The sequence below is a fragment of the Polypterus senegalus genome, chromosome 2, assembly GCF_016835505.1.
Source record: "Polypterus senegalus isolate Bchr_013 chromosome 2, ASM1683550v1, whole genome shotgun sequence".
NCBI classification, from domain to species: domain Eukaryota; kingdom Metazoa; phylum Chordata; class Cladistia; order Polypteriformes; family Polypteridae; genus Polypterus; species Polypterus senegalus.
Genome location: NC_053155.1, coordinates 293595725 through 293622574, shown reverse-complemented (window position 1 = coordinate 293622574; position 26850 = coordinate 293595725). Strand labels below are relative to the sequence as shown.

Sequence of the window (26850 nt, the reverse complement as noted above, 5' to 3'; positions counted from 1 at the left end):
GAAAGGCACAAGGTGCCAGCATTTAAGTGTGGGATAACCACTATCACCTGGTACATGTAACGACAAGCCTGCTGTTACAATGAATAGTACAAGCCATATGAAAAACTGAGGGGTCAGTAAGTTACCTCACCGACAAGTATAGCCATCTCATACAACACCTTCAGCAAGTCACCTGTCAACGTTACTTTGCCTCAAAATAAACAAATCATTGGTTGACGCTGGCCACCAAGCCACGTTTGTCAGTCTCATCTCGCCAACACAGATGGCTTGTGCATTAATGGAATGTAACTGCTTACAGGTAAGAAAAGCAGCTTCATTCTTGCTAGGTGCCCTTATTGCAAAATGAGTGCAGTCATTTGTCCCGATTACATTAGAAAAACTGAACATTGCTACTAATTTTTTTTTTATGTTGTCATGGACACCCACACATTATGGAAACTGAATGTTGCACTTTGTCAGCTGGTTAATGGCTTTTGATACAGCGGCATTATGGAGCAGAAGCTTGGCAGAGATGTTCCTGACCTATCGGTCAGTCCCCTCTGGTAGGTGCCTTTTGCCAGAAAGCCAGCCATTGTTAAAATCTGGAGAGTCTGGATATGAACAGGTATAGGTTGATTTCGGGCAGGCTGTCTTTCTATAACTGGGGCCAGAACAGCACACAGTTCCAAGAGAATGGCTCCTGGAAGCCAAAATTGCCAGTCATCACCATGGGCAAAAAATCCTGCCAGTCACTCAAATCTTATTCCATTCATATACTGTATAACCAACAAAGCCTTATTGTGTAAAAGCATTAGGTTATGAATAGGCTATAGGGCTTTATATTTATAACTGCACGCAGGTAGTGACCCACACATGTTTTTTTACTTGATGCAATTTAGGTTTTCAGAGACCGTTCCCTGGGAGCTATTTGCAGAGTTGGACTCACTATTAGAAATATAGTCTGCAACAAGTGATTGCATCGGTTACTAAAGAAGTGACAAAAGGCGGCCAGTATAAGCTGATGAAAAACCAGTCCAAATACACAGCATTTACGCTTTTTAAAGGGAACTAAAATAGTCTGTACACAATATTCATCATGTTTGAGGTTTAACATATTCATCATGTCAACATACATTATAATAACTCAGTGATATGAATTATTATTTGTCTTGAGTCCTCATTTAAGTTTTTGTCCCAACTAGTTTCTCAGTCAGTCAGTCAGTCATTGATCTAATTGTTTAATTTGTTGACCGTTTTTTCTTTTATTTTTTATTTGGAATAGTGTACTGTTGTTTTCAGAGTTACACTTATAGAAAATTAAGACATATTTGTATGTTTTCTGTATTTTTAAATGCGTACTTTGCCTAGTTTTGTTTAATTCAATTTTTCTGAAGAATTAGCTTTCTTAGTTGTATCTGAATACAGACCATTAATATTGAGCAAAGCAGACACCAGCAAAAATGACGCCAAAAGGAGCAGCTACTTCATTTGGGTACTTATTAGTAAATAATTGTCTAAATAACTAGAACATTCAAATAAAATAAGATAATTAATTCTTACCCATCTAACACATATAAATTCTTGCTTCATTCAGTTTCCGGATGGCTGTAAAAACATATAAGCTGGGAAACAACAGCTTGCTTAATTATGGTAGGAATCCAAATATGGGAAGAAGTGTGTTGGGACAGAAACCAGCAGCCACAGGGGGCCTGAATACTGAATACAATGCATTACAATACAATTTATTTTTGTATAGCCCAAAATCATACAAGAAGTGCCGCAAAGGGCTTTAACAGGCCCTGCCTTTTGACAGCCCCCCCAGCCTTGACTCTCTAAGAAGACAAGAAAAAAATCCCAAAAAAAAAAAAAAACCCTTTTAGGGAAAAAATGGAAGAAACCTTGGGAAAGGGAGTTCAAAGAGAGACCACTTTCCTACTGAACACTGAGAACAACTGTTTTAGCTGGTTTGGCTGCAATCCGCTACTTTATCAAGGATGTCATCATTTCCCAGTAAAATGTTCCATACACATGGAAAAGAATTGCCGTAAATATGCACAAGTTCTTTCATCAAATATTTCTTTTGTAAACCCCAACTTTTGTGTAGAAAGTTGCACACACACACTTCAGGCAAAGTTTTCTAAATGGGAACCCTGGTCGTTGTCTGTATTTCCCCCACATCTGCACTGGTTTTCTTCTGACTACATCAATTTGCCTTTCATATCCATAAAAATCTGCATGTTAGGTGAATTGTCATTAATAAACTGGACCAGTAAACAGGAGCTGACCCTGCAATGGCCTGGCGGCTTGTTCAGAGTTGGTTTCAGACTTGCACCTTCTGCTGCTATGATGTGCTCTAGGACCCTCAACTGACTAAAAACATATCTATAAACATATTTCCCTTATTTGCCCATGAAGAAAAGGGAGACATATGTAGTCTTATTTTGTTAGTGAATAATGTTCTGTATGAAGATGTTGTTTTCATTCTTTCGTTTACAGGCAGAATTTCCTCCTTCTGTTACAATTGTTACAATATTTTTTATACAGACCACAAGACAGGGTAAGACGGACTGTAAAACTAACATACATGTATTTGTTCCAGATGGTAAGGTTGTGCATTTTCTCTATTCATGTAAATTTACTCCCTCCTTCTTGATAGAATTCCACATATATTGTTAGAAGCATCTAACCTACCTCATCCTGTTGAAATTCCATGCATGTTTCAAAGATGTCTACACAACAAACTAATTGCGCAATATAAAAAGACTATGTTCACAGAAAATAGCAATGCATAAAGCATGGATTGAAAGCAATATTTGGCAAATTCCGACAAAGGTAATGTCTATGTAGCTGGTAATTTATTTTTAAAACAAGTCATATCAGTACACTCCTGCATCCAGTGTTGTACTTTATCTGTCTAGCAAACATATTCCAAAAGCCGATTATTCCAGTTTTGTTTTTTCACTGAATAGCATTACTCAATCCACCAAGCATTTCTCATTCTCAGATTTCAGATTTAACCAACCAGCTAGAAACAATTAATACTTAATAGGTTTCTCTTATGCTTCACTGACTAAGCCTGAAATTTTGAGTGGGTTCATGCACAGCAAATGACTGTCACTTGAGCGTATGTTGGCACAGCAGCTAAAGATCACATAATAAATTGACAAGCCTACTTTGGTATACGTATCACTAGCAATCAGAAAAACTGTGCAGTAGAATGAATGCACAATCACGTTTGCATGGAAGATACTCTGTATGAGTGGCTTCAATGTATAGTGCATTTTTACATAGCATGAACAAAACATTATCTTAGACAGAGTGACTTTTTAAAACTGTTCAAAATCACTGGAAATTTGAATGTTCTTATTCAAGCATGTGGCTAAAACAATGGACATGTCCACTTACAAGCAACCAGGTATCATGTGAGCAATATGCTGAAGACATTAATGGTAAAACATAATTTTTGTTGAATGATTGTGCATCTTTTTGCAGAAAACCATACAAATCTCAGCTTAGAGTAGCCACACCATTTTTCCATCATAAAATTTCAACATTTCGTATTTATTATTTCACATCTGTATAAAATACTATACTCAGATACCATTATCCGATGCCAGTATTATTTCCATCTATCCATCCACTATCCAACCCGCTATATCGTAACACAGAGTCACGGGGGTCTGCTGGACCACATTACCTGGTTATTTTGCATTTTCTGCTGCCTCATGGATCCATAGTGTTTGCGTGGGTTTTCATCCCTCACCCCCAAATATGTGCTGGTTGGGTTAATTGGGATATCCAAATTGTTGTGCGACTGTCAATGTGGGTGTGTGTGTGTGTGAGTATGCCTGTAATGGACTGGCATTCTGTCCAAGGTTGTTTGTCACCTTTCATTTGATGTTTTTTGGTGTTGGCTCCAGCCCCACACAAACCTGAACTAAATTAAGAGAGCTTGAGGAAGGGTTTCTTTATGTATTTACCTGTTTTTGTGTGTTTATAGTTATAATGTCCATAACAACATAGGAACCTGAGATATTTTACAAACCAGAGAAGGCCTATCAAGTTAATTTGCTTATCTAAAGCCAGTCTGCACAGTTATTCACATTATGTACTTCTTAGTATATGTGTAAAAAAAAAAAATACATTAAGTCCGTACATTGGTTCTTAATAGCAATAGTTTGAGAATATAACATATAATATATACTGTACAGTATATTTATATTATGTCAAATTTAACATCATATCTTGACATTTTCATTTTACAAAATAAAACTTGAATCTTCTTTTCACCTGAAAGTTCCTATTTAAATAGCTATCCAATATACTCGGTACATTATCCTGTATATTTTTTCTCAACCTCAAAATGACTTTCTGATTGCCTCAAAGAGGCGCTGGCAAGCCATTCTAAAATTGAGGCGGGGTGGCTAGAATTTCATTTACAGTTTTCTAAGTGAGGGATGAAAATTCCCACTACTGTACCGTATCTCTTAGTACTTGGTACGAATTCTGTACTTGCAGAGTAAAGGCTGTGTTTGCGTTTTTGATGTTAAATTAAGTCTGTTCAAGGCAGGAATAGTAGATCCTCTCTGTCATCCTGTTAATAATTTCTGGGACCTGATGTTAAACAGAGCCAAGGATCAGGGAGCATTCAGAGTGAGAACCAAATGGTATGTCAGTGCTGTTTTTAGATTTGTTCTATCCTTTGGATCTCATGGTACTATGAACTTCTGTAAACATTGCAATATGACTTGGTCATTGCAGTAAACTACAATCTTCCAACCTAATGGTTCTTTTCCAGAAAGTATAATTGGTCTCTTATGATCAGCTATGCTTAGTGGAAGAGTATAATGAGCTAGTCACCTTGACTAGGTAGACTAATGGATTGATGGCATTACTGTATGCATTGCTTGAGATGTTAATGAAGTTGGAGCTATCATACAGTACACCTACATACCAAGATCTTGATCTACACCCTACCTAAAACTATGAAACTAAAAGAATGAGACTTGGGGTTAAAACCTCTTAACGCGCACACGTACCGGTCCCGGGACATAACAGCGGTTCAAAAACGTTACAGTAATGTGTGCATGCCCATCTGCCATGCATCTCGACACCCTACCCATCAAATGAAACTTCAAAGTCTCGTCTTTCCGATGATATAAACCATTTTGACACACAACAACCACAGCACTGACACTAAAGCCTTTTTTACAGAGAAGTACATACTTTTAAGAGTTGACTGTGCCTACCTTTGAAGACCCCCTGCAAGTCAAACATCAATATTTCCGAGCAGTATTGATCCCATTGTGTCCGTAAGGCTCCAGCGAATATAATCCAGTAAAACGATTTAGGTCCAAAACACACGATATATTCTCAAAGGGCCAAATCTCCAGAAAACGTTTCATAACTTGAGTCCACCTAAGTAATTTTTTCACTTATATTGCTCATATTAGACGTAATTTGTTTCTGTCGGCGATAACCATGCTACCGCATGAAACACGGAAGTGTTAGCTTCCGAAAGACACCTAAGTTGGCCAATTACGACGGGTCTGGGGTTGACTGGCACCTTGTATAGCCAACCAGTGTCACAGAAAGCTTAGACGATGACGTCTGCTTCAAACTCTGGTAGAATCTACCAGTTTGATTGGACACTGTGACTGACACTCAAAACTTACAGCCAATGAGCAGCCGAGCATTTTGATATGTAACTTGCCATACTAACTTGTAAACAAAACGATCGGAGCTGCGTGAAGGTGGCATTTGTGCCAGTCTGCAGAGTTGGTGCGTGGTTGTTTATTGTGATTTCGCCAAGTTTTTTCGCATTTTAAATATGAATAAAAGTAGAAGTTTAAACGTAAATAAACGCTTGATTAAATAATAGATGCATGTACGCGTTGCGAAAGTATTCAACCGCAGGGACGTAATGGGAGAGCGCGTGCCACGCCCTTGTGCTTTCTGCTTGCTAGTGATTGCTGCCATCAAGTGGCACATGGAAAAACGCTGAGCTGTGTTGTAACAGTTTGTAAAAGAAATATATATAGTTTGTGTGCATTTTATAAAAAAAAGTAAAAAATTAAAAATATAAATATATTTTTGGCCCATAACTTGTATTGACTATTTTTACATAGAAATGTGTATTTTTTATTGTTTTTATTATGGAACATGAATTTCCATAACTAATAGAGTGACACTGTGTGTAGATATAGATTCCTTTAGGTGTAAGCTTTCAGTAGAGCCCTCATTGATATCTGTGGGTTGAAGCATTCAAAACTTATTACACTTTTCCATATGTTCCAAAATGTGGATAATGGTCCCTCTAAAAAGCCCCTGGGCATGCCCACATAAAAACTGGTGTAAAAAATGTCATTTTTACAGGTATTCTTTTCAAATTTGAAATTTGAGTAGTCAACAAGTTATTCTGTTGGTACATAGTGTGTTTCTGTCCCCACCTACCTACTGCAGCTTTATTTTCCTTTATTTTCAAAAAAAAATTCGTTTTTTGTGAGTTCTAATGTGCATAACTTTTGATCAGTCACACCTACAGTGATTCTGACTACTGAGGGTGAAACTAGAGAATGTTACCTTTACAAAGAGACCAAACATGTGTTTATACTCCAGATAGTTCAATAACAGCAATGATTCTAATTTGGAGAGGTCGAATTACAAGCGATTTAGCAAAAATGACCCCGAATGATAAGGGAAGCCAAAATGAAATTTTGGGGTTCACTCTTCATAATGAGGGGAGAAACTTAACATGTCTCAAAGTAAAAACATTGTAGCAGTGGTTGTCAGATATCTAGGGCCTTCCCCATGAGACTGTAGGCTGTTGATAGGAGAAAAAAGCCAGTGATCAGATCCAGACTGAAACATAACATTAACCTTTGGAATTACCTAATAGTTAATTATGTGTTGAGTTAATCTTTTCATGTATCATTAAAAGTAACACATGAAGTAAGAGTGAAAACTAAGGCTTTTCTCATTTAGGATATGGAGGCCAAGATAGACATGCTAATATTGCTGTATTTAGTGTATACTGCTACCTTATATAATGTCGCAGGTTAAAGCCAAAGGAATACCAGAATTTCTTTTTAAACCCATTGCAATTCAACTGCAGGAAACAAAATTTACCTACTAAACAATTTTAATAACCAAAATAATTGGTTATTGATTCTACATGCACTGTAATAGTCAGATGGATTATAAATAATGTTGTTGACTTATACATTTATGGAAACATTTTTTGTTTGGTTATTCCATTCTCTTAACTGTTCTTATTTTTTGAGATGGGGTGCCTGATGGGAAGGGTGATTGCAATGGGTGGTGAAGTTGAATGGGTATCTATCTATCTATCTATCTATCTATCTATCTATCTATCTATCTATCTATCTATCTATCTATCTATCTTAGAAGCAGTGTTGTGGTTATGAGGGAGACTGCAGGGGAAGCACTAGTACCGGGAAAGCTGAGAGTCAGAGGATTTCTGGATTTTGGTGATGCAACAAGATTCAAGATCAGAATACTAGATAACTTACAAGATTAGAGATTTTTGTAAGTCTACTAAGAGTGATAATAATAATATTATTTTCTTTCTGATAAACTGTTGTCTCTGTTGTTTGTTAATGGCAGTTTGACTAAATGAGATTCTGTCACCTGTTATTCAATTTGTGGCAGGCCTGTGACATTTTCCAGGAACATTTGCCTGTATAATGTCAGTACCACTTACTTGCCATATTGCTGACTCTGTCTTTGGAATATGCATGAAATACATATTACAGGGGCGGCACGGTCGCGCAGTGGTAGCGCTGCTGCCTCGCAGTTAGGAGACCCAGGTTCGCTTCCCGGGTCCTCCCTGCGTGGAGTTTGCATGTTCTCCCCGTGTCTGCGTGGGTTTCCTCCGGGCACTCCAGTTTCCTCCCACAGTCCAAAGACATGCAGGTTAGGTGGATTGGCGATTCTAAATTGGCCTTGGTGTGTGGGTGTGTTTGTGTGTGTCCTGTGGTGGGTTGGCACCCTGCCCAGGATTGGTTCCTGCCTTGTGCCCTGGGATTGGCTCCAGCAAACCCCCGTGACCCTGTGTTCAGATTCAGCGGGTTAGACAATGGATTGATGGATACATATTACATTCTGTGCCTCACCATCTGTGCAATGCTTAAATGAACAGTCCAGAGGGCACCATTTGCTACCTATATGACCCCATACCACAGTGCATACCCCTTGCATTATCATCCTTGGAATCTTGCCTAGTACTGACAACCTTTGTGCATAGTCATATTCGAGATGTGTAATTTGACTTTTGAAGATTTATTTTTCCCCCATGCCAGATTTCAATGTAATTTGACCAGTGCTGTTGGATACACATATTTTTTTGGTCTCAGAATATTAATTATTCTGCATTCTGATGTTGCTATTGCAATATTATAATATTATGGCTGCAACAATAAGTTAAATTCATAACAACAAAGTTGGATGACATCTTTTTGAACCAGTCTTATGTTGCTAAAGCATGTGTCATAAAAGTTTGTATGGCCGCACAGAAACAAATTGTAGGTTGCTAGTCCAATTGTAAACTCCAGTTTGGCCCTGTGTGAACGTGGGTTTGTAAATGAGTGGTCTGTGTGATGCACTATCATCCCATCCAAGTCTGTTTCCTATCCTGAATCCAGTGCAGCCCAAAAAGACTCTTAAACCCCCACACCCCACCCCATGACCCTGCATTGTATTAAGAAGTATGAGAATATTATGTTATACAATACTATACTGTATAGGCATTCCTGAGATGAGCTCTGTTGCTTAGCAACGATACGTAGGTTGAAAAAAAATGTTCCAAGACGGATAAAAAAGCAAGTCTGCTTGGACTCTTAAATACCGTGGTAAAATATATTAAAAAAGCAATATGATATAATGTGTTATTCATTAACCCTTCTACAATTTCTTTAATGTTCTTTAACTTAATACATTACTTTGTTTGATATACAGGATGCTGCATAAACCAATCAAGAAATCAGACATTTAAGCACAGATTGACTGCTGTGTTGGCCTTTAAAGGAGAATCAACATTCTTTGTATTGTGCAACTGGAAATTAGTAAAATATATCAAAAAAATTTGTCTTAGTTTACTCAGATTACTGCATTCAAGTCATGGGGAATAGAAATTCAAGTGGGAAGTGCTAGGATCTACACGTATGCTTAATAATATCACAGTCATCTGTCAATGTGAAAATTGTAAAAGAAATGTGTTCCACTAAAGAGATGAATATGATATTAGATTGGAATATGATTTTGTCTGTAAAGATAATATACTGTTCTCCACTTAGGTCTGACTTGCTATTTATTACATTTGTATTGGGACAATATTCTTTAGGAACGCTATACATTTAGCACGTAAATATTTTGATATTTTCTTTACCTCATGTGGGTTGGAGTGTTGGCTGAAAAAAAAAAATAACCTCATGTTTTCAAGGACAACAGAGATAAGAAACTTCCTTATAGAATGGGATGTATAGAGACCAGCACTGGACCAAACCAAACAATATCAAATTGTCCATGAAAGCAAATCTCATGTTACACACGTCACATAATACCCTCCTTATGTCATCCAGTTATATGCTCAGAAATGGGCAAAATGCATGCATTTTCTGTTATACTATTGTTAGATAAATACTTTGTAAAATCAGACCAGTGCAGGCAAACAAAACAAAGTTAGTCAAGTTTTTTAACTGAAGACCCATGTCTCCCCTCTAATAATTAGTCAAAAGTCCTGTCTTCTGTGCAAAGTTTATGAATATGTCTTCTCTGGGGCCTGATTGCCATGATATGCAAATCAGAGATGGTGGAATGTTCAGTCAAATGTGTTCCATCTACCACTATCTCAAAGTGGGAGTGAGTGCCATTTATCAGCAGTCATTGAGACAGTCCACTTTTAATATTTTTGGAACAGAGGTAATTGTTTTTTTTTTGTTTGAAGCAGGCTGGAACTGAAGATTGTTTTAGTGATGTATTAAAACTAGGTATTGTTACAGTTTTTACTTTGGTAACTCTAACTGGTTGTTACAGTTTCTTAAAATACATCCTAACATTCCACTAACACCGAATACCTTGTAAACATTGATTCATCATCTACAGAAACAAAGAAGCATAAATTCCCGTGCAAAGTGGGCTTAGAATGGATTCAGCTCATTTGGATACATGAGGATTAGGCATTAGTTTGTAATCCTTAAGCATCTATACGCCCTGCTAAATCTTACTGTATGTGTATCACAAGTGTTTCTGTATTAGCTTTCAACTTGTTTTGGTTTTGAAGTTTACTTTCCTTACCTGCAGGTCTTGTATATTTCCCTATTTCTGGCTTGAAAACCATTACTGCCTTTACTTACGTAAATTATGAATGTTACTAGTGCTCCTTGATTTACTATTAGGAAAAAAAATGGATTTTTTTTATTACATATAACCTAATAATAGTTAAAATAGCCATTCACATAAAGAACCTACTGCTGTAACTTGACATTGTTTTTGTGTCTCTTCAGGTGATGTGCCTTCAGGATTTCTTTGGAGATGACGACATATTCATTGCATGTGGCCCAGAGAAATTCCGCTACCAAGATGATTTTCTCCTTGATGAAAGTGGTACTGAAATTTGCATTATTGTTATTTTTTTCCAGTTTTTATTTTTTTTTTTGCTGTTCATTTTAGAAGTATTCAGGGTATACAATAAATGTTCAGTTGTTTTCAATGTACCTTGAATTATTAATTAAGTTATAAGTTGACGATGCTTGAGCATATAGTAGAATGTCTACATTGAGTGTCATTTCAAGTTGTAAAATATTTAAGCCAGATAGGTAAAGTTAATATACTTCCATTTGCTGGACTTATAAGCATTATTCTACCAAAGGTTTCACAGGTTTAATGTACCTTTTTTAAATTTTATAATAATGTCTGTAGCCTTCTCAGTATCTGCCCTATGAGTACTTAGAATTTCTCAAAGGGCTACTCTTAGTGGTCTTGGTTGTTGGAGTCGGCCAAGCAGAAATGTTGTCAATATGAGTTTTATTTCTTAGTTGTATTGGAAAAGCAGGAGATGGGAAATTAAGATTTTTTGAATGGATTTGCCTTTTGCTGTCATTGTATCATTTAGTTAGTATCTTTTTCATACCACTGCAGATGTAATGTCGAAGAGCAGTTTTTTGTTGGTGTATTTTTGCTTCTGCAGTATATTTTTGACTTGATAAATGCTGCAATGTGTGACAATGTGCCTTTCTTGCTATGAATTGCTGGGTGATGGGGACAGTAATATAATGAAAAATGTTTTTATTTTCACATTGACACTAACCTAAGGGCCTTGCTATGCAGGAAATATATATTCCAAACTGTAGTAGCATATAGTGCCTTCACCTGGACTCTAGAATTGTCATTCATAGTGTGCCCACGACACAGTTAGGGCTTCAGCCACTAAGGTATATCATTACTCATATAATGCCATTTCAACCAAGACTACAACACGTACAGATCTTGTTAATAATGTATTCTCTCACCATCTCCTGACCTGGAATTTAAAATGTTCTCTTTGTACCCAGGCAAGAAACCACAGGCAAACTAGCCTTGAAGACAAACTGTTCTCTTTTCAATATGATCTTAAGTGTAATACCTTAAGCAGAAGCATAGACAGTGCTAAATTAACTATAAAACCTGGACTTTTGTATCTGCAATACTATTAAAGTGATCTTCATTCTCTGTCCAAGTGACACATTTCTTAGTTACAGAGCCTCCCCGGAGGCAGACTCAAAGTAGCTTATAGTCATTCTCATTCGAAAAAGAAGAAAAAGACCATTATTGTGTGGTTTGTATCTCCTATCTATTAGGCATGCACATTTAACTTAATTTGTAATTGCTTATTGCTTATGTTTTGATAGTTTTCAATAAAAATGTAAGGAAATTATATCTATGTTATTTTTTTCTTAAATTAGTGAATATAAATAAATCATTTTCACTAATCTGATAAAAAAAGAAAAAATATTTTGTATATTTTCCATAATGCCACTATTTGTTTAAAAAATGGTACTAATTTCAGTCTGTTGGGAAAGAGTTTCCCACTTAAAGTAAAATTATTTCTTACCATGATACAAGCTTCAAATTCTCCCTGGCCATTTAATTATAAGTTGGGATCAGTAAGCTGGAATATCATGGAGTCACCAGGGAGAGATCTGGATAGATTGCCCTCAAGACATTCAGAAGGCATACCTGAAAGCAGCCTCACAGTCTTGACTAGAGTGAAAACAGTGCAGACAAATTTTGAGAAATCATGAGAGTTGATTTTGTAGGACAAACTGACATTATCCGTTTTGGTATAGCTGGAACACAAGTCCTTGGCTTAAAAAGCCATTTAATATCAGCTCAGTTGCAGTTATAAGTCCAAACGTAGCTAAGACAGTAACTGCATAAGCATAGGAAGACCTGCATAAAGCTATGCATTTGTCTTGATGAAAGAAGTAGCTGACTGATCACCAGCTGCCCAGCAGATTTTGTTTAGCTAGCAGCAAGAGTACTAGCATGTTGTGTTTTAATTTCAAAGAGAAACTGCAGTACTGCCTATAATCAGAAGGTGCAACCAAGGCAAAGGATGAGACAAGTTCCTAAAACAAACAAAGAAAAGCACACAGAAGATCCTTCCACATGTCTGGAGAAAGAAACACAGCATTTCTTACACTGAACCATAAATATAAATGTATTGATTCTGAGAGCTATTAATTGTTATTTAGTAGTTACGATAAAGGCAGCTAAGGTAATATGGTATTAGTATCACTGTAAGTGAAGGGTAATAACCTTGTAAAGGATACATTCTAGTTGTTAAAAGTTCCTTACTAAATCCAATAAGGAAGTACAGAGCAGCATCTCGCACACACACAGAAACTGCTGTGTGTCGGGGTAAGCCAGTGTATAATAGCTGTGAGCAAATAAACACCACAGTGCAGGCAACATAAGCTTTATAAACAGCTAAAGAACTTATCCATCTTTACAGGAATGGAAAGATCAGAATTCATAAGTTATGTTACTTTATCTATTAAAGAAAAAACATTCAACAAAGCTTTCAAAATATTATGTTTTGTGTTGCTTGTTATTGTTTTTTATTTATATATGTCTATGTACAGTACACTCGTACATCTATATATACTTGCATATATCCTTCTTCTATACTCAGCAAAAAAAGAAATGTCCTCTGACTTTCAACTGTTTTTACTTTCAGTAAACTTAATGTGTAAATATTTGTATGAACACTAAAAGAGTCAACAAAATAAGACATAAACTAAAAATGTTTCACAATGTGTTCCTGAATGAAGGGAGGCTCAAAATCAAAAGTACCAGTCAGTATCTGGTGTGGCCACCAGCTGCTTGAAGTACTGCAGTGCATCTCCTCCTCATGGACTGGACCAGATTTGTCAGTTCTTGCTGTGAGATGTTACCCCACTCTTCCACCAAGGCACCTGCAAGTTCCTGGACATTTTGGGGGGAATGGCCCTAGCCCTCACCCTGCGATCCAACAGGTCCCAGACGTGCTCAATGGGATCGAGATCCGGGCTCTTCGCTGGCCATGGCAGAACACTGACATTGCTGTCATGCAGTAACTCACGCACAGAACGAGCAGTATGGCTGGTGGCATTGTCCTGCTGGAGGATCATGTCCGGATGAGCATGCATACAGGGTACCACATGAGGGAGGAGGCTGTCTTCCCTGTACCGCAAGGCATTGAGATTGCCTGCAATGACAACAAGCTCAGTCCGATGGTGATGTGATATACCGCCCCAGACCATGACGGACACCCCACCTCCAAATCAATCCCGCTCCAGGGTACAGGCTTCGGTGATGTACCGATCCTGTGCAGGTGTTGTTACACGTGGTCTTCCACTATGAGGATGATCAGCTGTCCTTCCTGTCTCCCTGTAGCGCTGTCTTAGGCGTCTCACAGTGCGGACATGGCAATTTATTACCCTACCAACATCAGCAGTCCTCATGCCTCCCTGCAGCATGCCTAATGCACGTTCACGCAGATGAGCAGGGACCCTGGGCATCTTTCTTTGGGTGTTTTTCACAGTCGGTAGACAAGTCTCTTTAGTGTCCTGCGTTTTTAGAACTGTGACCTTAAATGCCTACTTTCTGTAAGCTGTTAAGGTCTTAACGACCATTCCACAGGTGCATGTTAATTAATTGATTATGGTTAATTGAAAATGCATGGAAAACATTGTTTAAACCCTTTACAATGAAGATCTGTAAAGTTATTTAGATTTTTAAAACATTATTGTTGAAATACACAGTCCTGAAAAAGGGACGTTTCTTTTTTTGCTGAGTTTATAATTCTTTTGTTACAAATAAATTGTATTACTTGATATATTGAACCAAGTTTGTCTAGGTTATTTGTTCAGTGAAGACCTTTGCTAATTTATGAACCTGCTCATAAATTGTACAGATCTCTTCAAATTTCTGGCATCCTGACTGGAAAGTGAAACAGAGCTCCCTCACACAACCTACATTAATTCGGCATCCTTGATTTGGGTGGGTGTCTCAGTGTAGGTGGTGTGTTAATTAACTTTGTTGCCTAAACAAAAGGGAAATATCAGCTTTTGATTAAAGTGGATCTGAACCTGATATTGAACACTGAAGTTACACTAATGCACACACAGACCATTGTAGACTGACTGAAGTGTTTTCATGCACAAAACAGAAGTAACAATTCACATTACTTTTGCCATTTCTGTGTTATTTTTCTTAATGTTCCTTTATCAATATGAACTGGCCTTCCTATTTAGGCATTCCACTTAAACAAATGATATCTTGTTTTGCAAAGTGATTAAAATGTCTGGTGCAAAGTTATACAATTGCTCACATTGTTTTGTTAGAATTGAAACTCAGAGCAGGCTTATGCATCACTATAGTGATGTGTCATAATCCTGGCTATTGCTAATATTATTATAAGCCACACAATGCAGGATGACTCAAAATGATGAATACCCAGTGCATCATACATTTAAAATTACACAGGTGCTTTAGAATTTTAATCATCTAAGACCAGTATCGGATGCAGGTAACCGATTGTATTGGCTTTTAAAACAAAGTGGAAATAGACTTCTAATGAAAAGCATAAATAAACTAAAGTCATCACAGTGGACATCAGGTTTCATTCAGTGTCAAGGTCAGTGGTGTTACCAAGAAAATGATGGACAATTTCAGCATTTACTCTAGCTTTAGAACACAGTGAAATGCAAATAAGTGCTTTCATATAAAGCAAAAAATATACTTCCAGAGGTCTATAACAAAATGTTTTTCATTTTATGTGTAATAGTTTGTTTACATCATATTTATGTACAATATGCACCACAGAGACAACTATATGGTTGATATTATACCAATAATTACACATGCAATATCATTATAATAAAAATGAATTTAAAAAAAACTGACATTTTAAATACAGTGGTATCTTGGTATACGTCCTTAATCCGTTCCAGATCCTTGGACTTATACCAAACAGGACTTATACCAAACCAATTTTTCCCATAAGAAATAATGGGAAAATGATTAATTCGTTCCCATGAAAAAAAAATCCTATTGTTATTGGCATATTATACATTGATGGGGTTGTATAAAATAATTTAAACACTGCTTAATACTAAAATACATAAATACAAAAGCAATTAGATGAAATAAATGAAAATGACTTGTCCGATAACAATGAGTTTAATTTTACTGCACTACAAAGGAGAGCGTTACAGCTCTTCCAAAGGAGCCTCTTCAGGCAATTGTGAAGCACTGCCGTTGTTCTTCTTCTGGCAGTCTTCAATCCAAATCCCTAAAGCAGATTCCATCCAGACTACTGCCTTATTACATCCACTTACAACTCGTTTTGCACCCTGGTTAAAAGGACACTGCTGCCGTAGATCTTTTATTCCATTCCTACTTTTTAAATAAAAAGAATCGTAGCCTTCAACAAATCCAAAACGTTTACCTTTTCGGCAATCATTAACATCTTCCGCTTGCACTTGGGCACGGCCCCTGAAGCAGTAGCAGATCGTTTTGGAGCCATAATGAAGGGCTTGACTATGCAAAAAGATAAACACAAAAGAGCACAAAAGTTAACTCTTTACACAGCGAAACACGTTGATGCTGAATGAGCGAGACGAGACTTCCTGGAACGTCAGAGAGAGAGAGAGAGAGAGAGAGAGAGCGAGATTAAAGCAAACAATCAAAAAATCAATAAGTGTGCTTTTGGAAGCACCTCGATAAAGCGGCATTTCTTAGAGGAGCGTCCGTATCCACTAGGCAAACAGCTTCTGTGCAAACAGCACCTCTGCTCACACCCCCTCTGTCAGGCGCAGAGAATGTCAAAAAGGGTGAGATAGAGGCAGAGACAAGCAAACAATCGAGCACCACGCAGGAAGCATATCTTATAGCATTGAGGAGTTTTAGTTAATATGTAATACGTGCTCTGATTGGGTAGCTTCTAAGCCATCCGCCAATAGCGTCCCTTGTATGAAATCAACTGAGCAAACCAACTGAGGATGCGTGTACAGGAAGTAAAAGGACACATTGTCCACAGAACCTGCGAAGCAGCGAAAAATCCGCGTTATATATTTAGTTATGCTTTCATATAAAATCCATGATAGAGTGAAGCTGCGAAAGTCGAAGCGCGATATAGCGAGGGATTACTGTACAGGTTAAAACTTTTTTTTTTGAAGGCGCACGCCCGGTATACCACACGTGTTGTTCTAGCACACAAGTCGTATTCCAAACAAAGGTCGTATACCAAGCAAAATATTTCGCCTCTAAACAGGACGTATACCAGGTTGGACTTATTCCAAAGCAGACGTATACCGAGGTACCACTGTACTTATTTAATCAATACATAGGCAACCTATATGTTAAATAATCAATCAACTGTTAAACACTCTGGGTGTGCTGTTTTTAAATAACATAATTATGATAAAATAATTATCAACAAAAGATACTGTAAATAAGCTACTTCATTGATAAATGTATAAAACTAGCTTCAGATATAGTGCTATCATACAATCAGATGTATCAGATATACTATGTAACTTAAGTACTTTTCAGTACGCAATATTTGTAAGTAATTAATAAGTAATATTAATATTAGGTTACTGTTGCAGCTTACTCTTTATCATGCTGTATACAATTGTCTAGGAGTTAAGGTTCATGCATTAGATCAATTGTTGCTTTTCCTGGTGACTTGGCTTTTGTTGATGGTCATTACAAAACATAAATTTACAAGAAAGTGTATTCTTTTGATTTGAAATAGGTAATCAATAGGAATAATGTGACATGTGATTATATATTTGAGCAATATAAGATGTGTACCAGTTTCATTTGTTTTTCATTCACTCAGGTACATTATTTTTTTTTCAAGTCTTTCATCACTTGTTTGTGATCTCCTTTTAAAGTCCATATCTGTTAAATTGTCTTATGGTTGGTAAGTGAATGACTTCACATTATATACTGAGTATATATATACTATATATATATATATATATAGTGGCAGACGACCAGGGATCTTGCCCCACCGGGAGGGGCACTATCTTTCCCTGGGCACAAGAGAGCAGCACCCCTAGGCGGTATTGGGGCCACAATCGTGGAATACCGGAGCTCATGCCTTTTGGGCTTCGTGGCCACCAAAAGGGGGAGTGGAACGACTTAACGAGCCAGTTTGGGCTGTGATGCAGCCACACCGGGTGGGCTATAAGAGGAGCCTGCAGCCACCACTTGAGGACCTGGAGTTGGGTGGAAGAGGACGTAGCTTATGAAAGAGGAGTGAGTGGAGGCAGCCTGGAGAAAGAGAAAGGACTGAGTAGAGTGTGGTATTCTTGTGCACTGTGTTGGTGTTGTGTGGTCTGTAAATAAACGGTGCATGTTTTGTACATTTAGAGTCTGTGTCTGTCTGTGCCGAGGCTGATTGTTCACTATATATATATATATATATATATATATATATATATATATATATATATATATATATATATATATATATATATATATATATATATTGTGAACTTGAACCCGGACACAGGCAGCCAGACATCGTTGGTATAATCAGGCACTGCGGTGGCCACAGGTCCCTACAGGGCTGGGCTTTCAAGCCCTCTACCCGAGGCCTCCAGCATAACCAGGACGGATGCCCCCTCTCGGTCTGGAGGAGGCACAAGCCCTCCACTGGTCCTCCTCGGCCGGGGACCACAATATATATATATAATCTTCATTTGGATCTTGATCTTTGTTTGTCTGCGAATGAATTAGAAGAAGAAGCACTACATGGCAGTAGAGAGACAGCTAAAACATAGGCATTGCATTAAGAATCTTCCCCCAGGCTTATACTACTGAAGACTGTAGTACTCCAGTCACACCTCAAAACACAGACATTCAAACTAAACAAATTGTTTTTCTTTAAATTAACTAGAGAGAGATCTTCATTTAGATATTCTTAGATATTGATCTTTGTTTGTCCACGAATTCCACGCATGCGTAGACCACCTTCCAGTTTAGTACGTTTTTGTTACTCATGGATATCAATAATGTGCCGGAATAACGAAAGGGGTTAGAGAATGAGATTGCCGAAGATAAAAGGTACGTGCCTACGTAACATATGAATGAAAGAAAGACAGTGGGTAAAATGAATGACAACGTAAGAGCACGTTCCGGAAATTATTATTGTTACGTTGTAGCCGGCGAGTGCTGCACATCTCACAGTTGTACCGTGGCTTGCTCACATGTCAGTTAAGTGATCCCTATTTGTGCTTTAAAGAGCCTGGATATCTATATGTCCCCCTTTTATAACCATTGCTCCGTGTATATTGCCTTACTCTTTGGTTTGCCACAAAGCAACCTACGAGATTGGAGAAAGGTTGAGATGACATCGTAAGAGGAAACGATAGCGTCGTGAAAACGAGACGGACTGTGAACGGACAGAAGCAGAAATGCTCCTACACCACCACATAATTACTATTCAGACAGTGATTCCGAGTAGGCCGTCCCTATCGAATTAATGTTCAAGGGTTTTCTTTTGTAATTTAATAATAAAAAATCATAATGCTGTGCGACGAAGGGCCCAGTTCACGACTGGCAGCCGCTTTTAAACAGGGAGCCATTCACAGACAACTTTAACACGCGCAACGTAGTTGGGTGCACATGGCTAGTATGTATATATATATATATATATATATATATATATATATATATATATACTAGCTGTGTGTTACCTGACACCCATCTGGGCAACATTTTAAAACAATCGGCCTCCGTTATAGTGCCATCAGATAATCAGATGTATCATTGTTACAATTTAAAATTAACTGAGTATGTTTCTGTTTACAATATGTGTAGGTTTTTTTATTTTCTTTTAAACGGCCTAATATTATTAGATCACTGGAGCTCCTTACTCATATGCTACATACAATTGCCCCTGAGAAAAACATTCATGCCATTGATCAGTTCCAGCTTATTTTAGTGATAGACAATGGCATTAGTCAATGTATTTTTGATGTCATCCAGGTAATTAAATTAATAATGTAAATTGTGGGTATGAATATAATTTCACCCTGTAGCTATAATCAGATTTGAATGTAACGCTTTGATCTGTAATATTGTACTGTTTCGAAGTTTTAGAGAGTTTAGATCAAAAGCAATACACACATTAAAGCAGGCCTAGTATATAGGAACAGCAGTTTTATTCCAGCAAAATCGGGAACTAAGAATTGCAACCAGTAAGAACTGTAATAACATCCAGATAAGCATGAAAAATAAAAAGCAGAGGAAATTGCAACTTCTAACCTTGTAATGCAGACTGTGTACATATGATACAATCGTAGCACATATACTGAAGTAAACTCATCGTCAGAGGTGGGTTTTTACTTTGTTCACTCAAGAATTTTCAAGTTTCCCACCAGTCAAATGTTTATGGGGGAAGAGGAATGCAGTATTATAGTATTATTATTATTTTAAAATGTTATTAATATTGCTTTATGGCTGGATTGTGTCTGATTTGGACTTTTTAATTGGTAATATTCTGCTTGAATAAACCTGTCCTTGAATACAGACTTCTATGTAGTTACAGTTAACCACGAGTCACACTCAAGCTGATGTGTATTGGGCCTCTTTACATTTTTAAGCCCAAAAACTCTCGGGGCAGTATGTTGCTGCCATCTAAAGGATGAAATAACATGCTGCAAAAAAGAAAAAAAAATCCTGAATATTTCTATGCTTTTTGTCACTCTAAGGTGAATCATCAATATTTATGAGTGAGGCAGAGTCTCCAACCGTAAACATAATGGTAAACGAAAAGTCATAAAGACAATTAGAATGAACTGAAACTGAACCATTGTTCAAATTGAGTGATAATAATGACAATGTGAGTTGGTCTGACATTGACATGGATAGTGAAACTGATGTATAACACATCACTATACAACCAAACCGCTGTGACATACCTGCTAAATTTTTGACATGAAGCGTCAGCATGGTGTGACCATTGTTGTGTAACAAAGAAGCAAAATATCTGTGTTCAGGTGCAAGGACAAGCAAGATGTTAACCCTTGAGCATTTTTTACAATGTAGCAACTGTCAATGTTCATTTCAGGGAAATGTGGACTTCACTAAGCTCTGCACTGTGTTTGCCTGCAATAACACAACAGGCACGTCGATCATGCGGATCAGGCACTGACATTCTACCATCTCATGTGCAAGCAACCCAAAAAACTGTGCAACGGGAAAACTGTGCAAAGAAGCACACTTCTACTGTCCTGATTGGGCTGTGTGTTGCAAACTGTCTCAAAACACATCAGACAAAGGACCTACTGTATACGAAATCTGTATCAGTACAGTAGCGGACACTACACATTCTTTTTCTTCTCTATTTATGTTGATGTTTTGGCATTTACATGTTTCTGTTTAAAATTATAACATCTTATCTTATGAAAAAAAATGTAATGTTTTTCATTTGTTTTTCCTGGGGTAAACATAATGCTAAAGGGTCTACAAAAATCTCTTTAAACAGATTTAAACATTTTGAAATCTGATCATTTTAAAAAGGATGCTTGTCTGTGTGCTACGATGTGATTTTATGGACTCAAAAACAAATCACTTAATCCTAGTTAACCTTGTCACAGCTATTACCATTACAAAATATCTGGAGTTTATTCATTTTCAGCAAAGTTAAACTAATATCTTTTTTTTCCTTTTTATGTCTTAATATCTCAGATTTCAATTGCCCTCTTAGTTTCTTCCTTTCTAACCTACTCTCTTGTTATTCAACCCTTATTGTCATAATTTCCAACCCGCTATATCCTAACACAGGGTCACGGGGGTCTGCTGGAGCCAATCCCAGACAGCACAGGGCACAAGGCAGGGAACAAACCCCGGGCAGGGCTCCAGCCCACCACAGGCAACACACACATCCACACACCAAGCACATTCTAGGGACAATTTAGGATCACCAATGCACCTAACCTGCATGTCTTTGGACCGTGGGAGGAATCCGGAGAACCTTGAGGAAACCCACGCAGACACGGGGAGAACATGCAAACGGCTAATCACATAGTTTCTTCTGATTCCTTCTATAACCTCAAATTATGAATATTTGAAACCTACAAGTGAAATCTGAAGTTCGCTAATCTGACTTCTGAATTATATTTTCACAATGCCATCTTTTTAACACTGTTTGAAATGTAATATATCTTTGTGAAGGGGAACAGATGAAGATTCAACACGGCAGTTTTACACACACCCAGCACACACTAGGGACAATTTAGGATCGCCAATCCACCTAACCTTCGTGTCTTTGTACTGTGGGAGGAAACCCACGCAGACACGGGGAGAACATGCAAATTCCACGCAGGGTAGGACCCGGGATGCAAGGCAGCAGCGCTACCCACTGCGCCACCATGCCGCCCAAAATGTTTTCACAATACTTCTAAATCAAACATATTTCCACCACAAAAAGAAATTCAGATTAAAGACAAAACACAGGCTTTAGAGACAAGACAAGATGTAAGTTGTTTGACTGCAGTGCAAAATATTATTATTTATTATGTGGTATTAGTTTAGTAAAGGGGAGATTAAACATTTAGCATTGAAAAAAATTCATGGCTAAAGAAGTTAATTTGTACATGAAGCAATTACATTGTGATACAGCTTAACTGCTTATATTAACTACCATTTCTTTTGTTTCATAATCCAGTTTTCATATCACATACTTGGAAGTTTTAATAGTACTTACTAAATGATTTTCATTCACTGTAATGTGTTTGTCCATAAAAGCAGCTGTTTCTTATGTGTAAGCATTATATATAGTTATAGCATTTGACAGTGTGTTAGAGCCATCCTGCCATTAAGCCAAGTGATTAAATTGTTATGATACTTGGTAAAATTTCAACAGTTTGTCCTTTTGCAATTGAAATTACTGTTTTTTTTTCCTTTCACTAATTATATCTCTATATTAGAGAGTTTTCATATTTAACTATCCAGCTCCTGACTAAACTGATTTTGTGTATGATATGTCTGTGTATGGGGTCTGAGTCCTGATCGTGACTATTTTTTTTTTTTAATGTTTTGGTCAATGATGTACATTTATTTGCTGTCATGGACTGTCATTTGGTGGCAGATCATATCTATTATAGCTTTTGATGCACATTGTTAATTATTAATGGTATGGAGTCTTCCTGTATCGTTGTCTGCATGTTGATCTGGCAAAATTTTACACAGGATGCCTTTCGTGATGTAACCCTCCCCTTTTATCCGTGTTTGGGACCGGCACGAAGAAACACACTGGTTTGTGCATCTCCTGTAGCTGGGTTGTGCATCCCTTCATCTATCAGTCTGTCTGTCTTTCTGTTTGTCTGAGTGTCAAATTTTCCAAATCTTTTTCTTGCATTATAGTGCCACAGAACTCTTCCCTTGAGAATAAGACTGACATTTTAAATAAATCAGACTCTGAAACATGAGTAACTGAATTGGATTAAGCAGGTCTGAGAGTTTTATGTCAAATTGAAAGCTTTTAAAATGTGAATAACATATCAATATGTAACATTATAACATAGTCCAGTCTAATTTAAACCTATTCACGGCCAAGTGTGTGTAAGTGTGTGTGTGTGTGTGTGTGTGTGTGCATGAAAAGTCTATTTGATCCAGATCAGGTGCAAGGGAATACCTGAAAGGGTCTGGTCTGTGGTGGCCTTCATGCATGGTCACAACTTCACTCACACTCACACAGGACTCATTTACAATAGGCATTTAACCTAACATGCACATATCCAGATGCCAAAACTGGAAGGGCCTGTAGAAAAGTCTGTGTAGACATTTGTAGTCATCCTCGGTGGAATATGTGTAGGTTGCACAGGTTTTCCCATGAGGCAATAGTTTTAATTCACATCCCACAGGCGTGGCTGTTCAGTTAGTAAGTAATTTTAAATTTACCCCATATGAGTGAGTATGGCTGTGTGAGTAACTAGGATGTCCTAGGATGAACTGTACTAACTAGGGTCCCCTCACATATTTTCACCCATGGGATTAATGAAGTACGACACAGGTTTTGGGTGGCACATAGGACCAGTGTTACTGACTTATAGCTTTAGGAGGAAAGGGTTCAAATCCTGACTTGGTTATTTTTGGCCACATGGAGTTTGTAAATTCTACTTGTATTTGCATGAGTTTTTCTTTGGTAGTATGTTTTTCTTCTCACATCGAAAAAACTCGTAGATCCGGCCCACCTTAAAACCGTTCGCACCTCTCCGCCAGTGTCCTTTGTCCTCTAAATGTGCCGATAAAGACAGGCTGCAAGCAGCCGACTATTCCATCCCCCCACCGACTTAGAACATGCACAAACTTCTCCCAGCTCATGCCTTGATTGATTATCTGGGAGTGAAGTGGAGTTTTAGAGTGGAAATAATAGATCGTTATTTGGAACACACGCATTTCATGTGTGTTCCGTTTCTACAATAATCTGTGTCAACACATTGTTAAAACAGAAACTTTTTTTATATTTTAGTAATAAATGTTACAAAATGTTGGCATAAACTATAGAATGTGTGAAGCACACCATTTCCCCTCACAGATAATACAATTTATCAACAGTATATATTCTAACATAGACATTATTGTATCGTGTCTCAAATATACCTTTATGCTATGACGTTCAAACAGAAAAGTTCAGTTATAAGTAATTAATAATGGCTTTCTAACCTTAATGTGAAAAAAACTAAAGCCAACATAATATATTATTGATACACAGGTATAAGTGAAATTAGTATTTTTTTCAATATATTGCAAATGCTCATTTAAAATGTATCTCAATTTAAAATAATTAGATACATAAATAATTAAGTAAAACCAAAAAGGATGTATTAGCCACTGTGGGCTTTAAACAGCTATCGGTTTAGTTACCTAATTAATTTTCATACATTGTTTCAATTGAAATTGACACATTCTAAAGAAAAAGACTGCCACCAGTTTCAAAAGAAATAATGAAGGGCAGAATAGAGTTCTTCAGTGATGTCTGTCAAGAAACTTTTTTTTCCTCTAATTGCCTGACTTGGGGCCCAGAGTCATTATGTTTTGGCTTTGATAATGCAGTTGCGTCTTTAAGTTTCTATACAGCATTTAGAGATGATTTCACAACACTGATATTCCTGGTCACAATACCTCCTGCAGTAATTGCCCAGATACACAAGGTGATTATAAACAAAGCCAAAGTTGGTTTAATTTGATGGATTAGACAACTTAATGATCCTACAGTTTCGCAAGATCCTTAAATGCCTACTGTACACTACAAAAAAGAAGGAACAAAAAAAAGGGCTTCTCACATAAATGTCACAGCAAGTCGCAATTTAAACTCTGAAGCAGTATCTGGCAATTATTTTATAAATATTTCTTTACTTTAAATGTTTTTCTTTTTATCTTAAATAGTGACACAATTATAACATCTAGTTTTTGAAAGCAAATTTGTTTTGATTTTTCCTTGCTGTGCAGAGTTTTAATATTTTTGTCATTTTCACCAGAATACAATAATTATAAGTGCTGGTTCATCTTGCAGCATGCCCATTGTCATCTTTAATGTGATAAGTCGTAATAGCTAAAACTTAAACACAACAAAACAAAGGGCTAAACAGAATTAAAACGGAGCAAACATGTGCTTAAACCCCTCCTGATTCCAACAAAAACAGGATTCTAAACCTCCACTCTAAGCCTGCTCCCTTGTGAAGCCAGTCATTTCAGGTTCTGTGCTTAAATGCACTTCTCTTCTTTGTTAAGTGACAAATTAAATTAACTGCTGTGTTTCTGGAGTGAAAGTGGATGTGTATTCCCAGCCTGGATATGCAAGTTTGGTGGAGATTTTCAGCAAACCTGTTCTGACTGCCTCAACATTTTAAATAAAAAGTAGAAAGTTAACAGTTTCACCTCCCGCGTTGATATTTGCAGTGAAAGTTTTGGCAGAAATTACAGCCGCAGTCATATAATCCCCAACAAATCATGGGATGATTTTTTTCTAATTACATTGTCAAAGATGCTGGTGGAAAATAAGGGCAAGTTCATTTAAAATAGAAGACAGGGGATCATGGGGATGTGAAACCAAATACGTAGTGAAAGTGGAAACCTTGAAAACATGGACTGTTTTTTTTGTGATTTTGAGAAAACATCGTTTCTATCTTAACCAAACAAGCTTGATGGACTGAATGGTCTTACAGTATCTTGTTTGTCAAACATTCTATGTTATTTGTGTATTGTCTTGCTGGTAGATTACTATTCTGACTATTTTCAGGCCATCAAACAATCAACTCATTGCCTGGTGTGGAAAAAACAACCTGGCACTGAATGTCAACAAAACAAAAGAGATCATCGTTGACTTCAGGAGGAAGCACATGCCACACCGGCCACTTACAATCCATGGAAACAGTGTGAAGTCAGTGAGAAGCACCACGTTTATGGGAGTGTACATCACAGATGACCTGACATGGACCACAAATACCACTTCTCTTGTCAAGAGGGCACAACAGCAACTTCATTTTCTCCGAAGGCTGAAAATAGCAAAACTCCTCTCTACTGTACTCACAACTTTCTACAGAGGCACTTTAGAAAGTATATTGACCAACAGCATCTCAGTTTGGTATGGTGGCTGCACTGCCGCTGAACAGAAGATACTTCGAAGAGTGGTGAGGACAGCGGAGAAAATCATCGGGTCCTTACTCCCATCTGTTCAAGAGTTATACTACTCACGTTCCATTAAGATCATAAAAGATCCTACACACCCGACCCATGGGCCGTTTGAACTTCTGCCCTCTGGAAAACATTACCACAGTATGCACTGCAGAACGACCAGATTTAATGGTAACTTCTTCCCCCAGGCCATCAGAATACTATACTCTGTCAAATAACCTTTGACCTTTTGCTCTCATACTTACTGTGCACTTTATTACCACAAATAGGTCTTAAGTTTACATTATATGTATTATATTGTATTACATTGTATATTTTGTATATATTATGTATAAATATTGTATCCATCTAGTGCAATAACACAATCACTGTGAAACGATGTTCAATATTTTCTTTCATATTATATTTCACCCGCTGACTGGCTTACATTTGAATATATTTTTTGTATTTATTGTTTGTACTGTGCTGCCTTGTGCAGTCTTACACTGTCTTACCTACTTTCTGTGTAAAAAATGAAGTGTTTGTACTATCTGTATGTTGTCTTGCGTGCACTTCTCTTTTATGTCTGCACATTCAGTCTGGAGAAACGCAGTTTTGTTCAGCTATGCATCCGTTGTTATACTGTTGTATGCTATGAATGACAATAAAGTCCACTTACTTATCACAAGGCTT

General features: G+C 37.3%; 1 protein-coding gene across 3 annotated transcripts in view; it reads left to right on the top strand.

Moving 5' to 3' along the window:
• The window catches only part of dclk1a (doublecortin-like kinase 1a), a 401030-nt gene that overhangs the window by 211216 nt on the left and 162964 nt on the right, over positions 1-26850 (top strand). For all 3 annotated transcript variants that reach the window (XM_039745796.1, XM_039745797.1, XM_039745799.1), the window contains exon 4: positions 10503-10602. In XM_039745796.1, coding sequence (XP_039601730.1) covers positions 10503-10602 — 100 coding nt within the window. The remainder of the gene's footprint in view (positions 1-10502; positions 10603-26850) is intronic.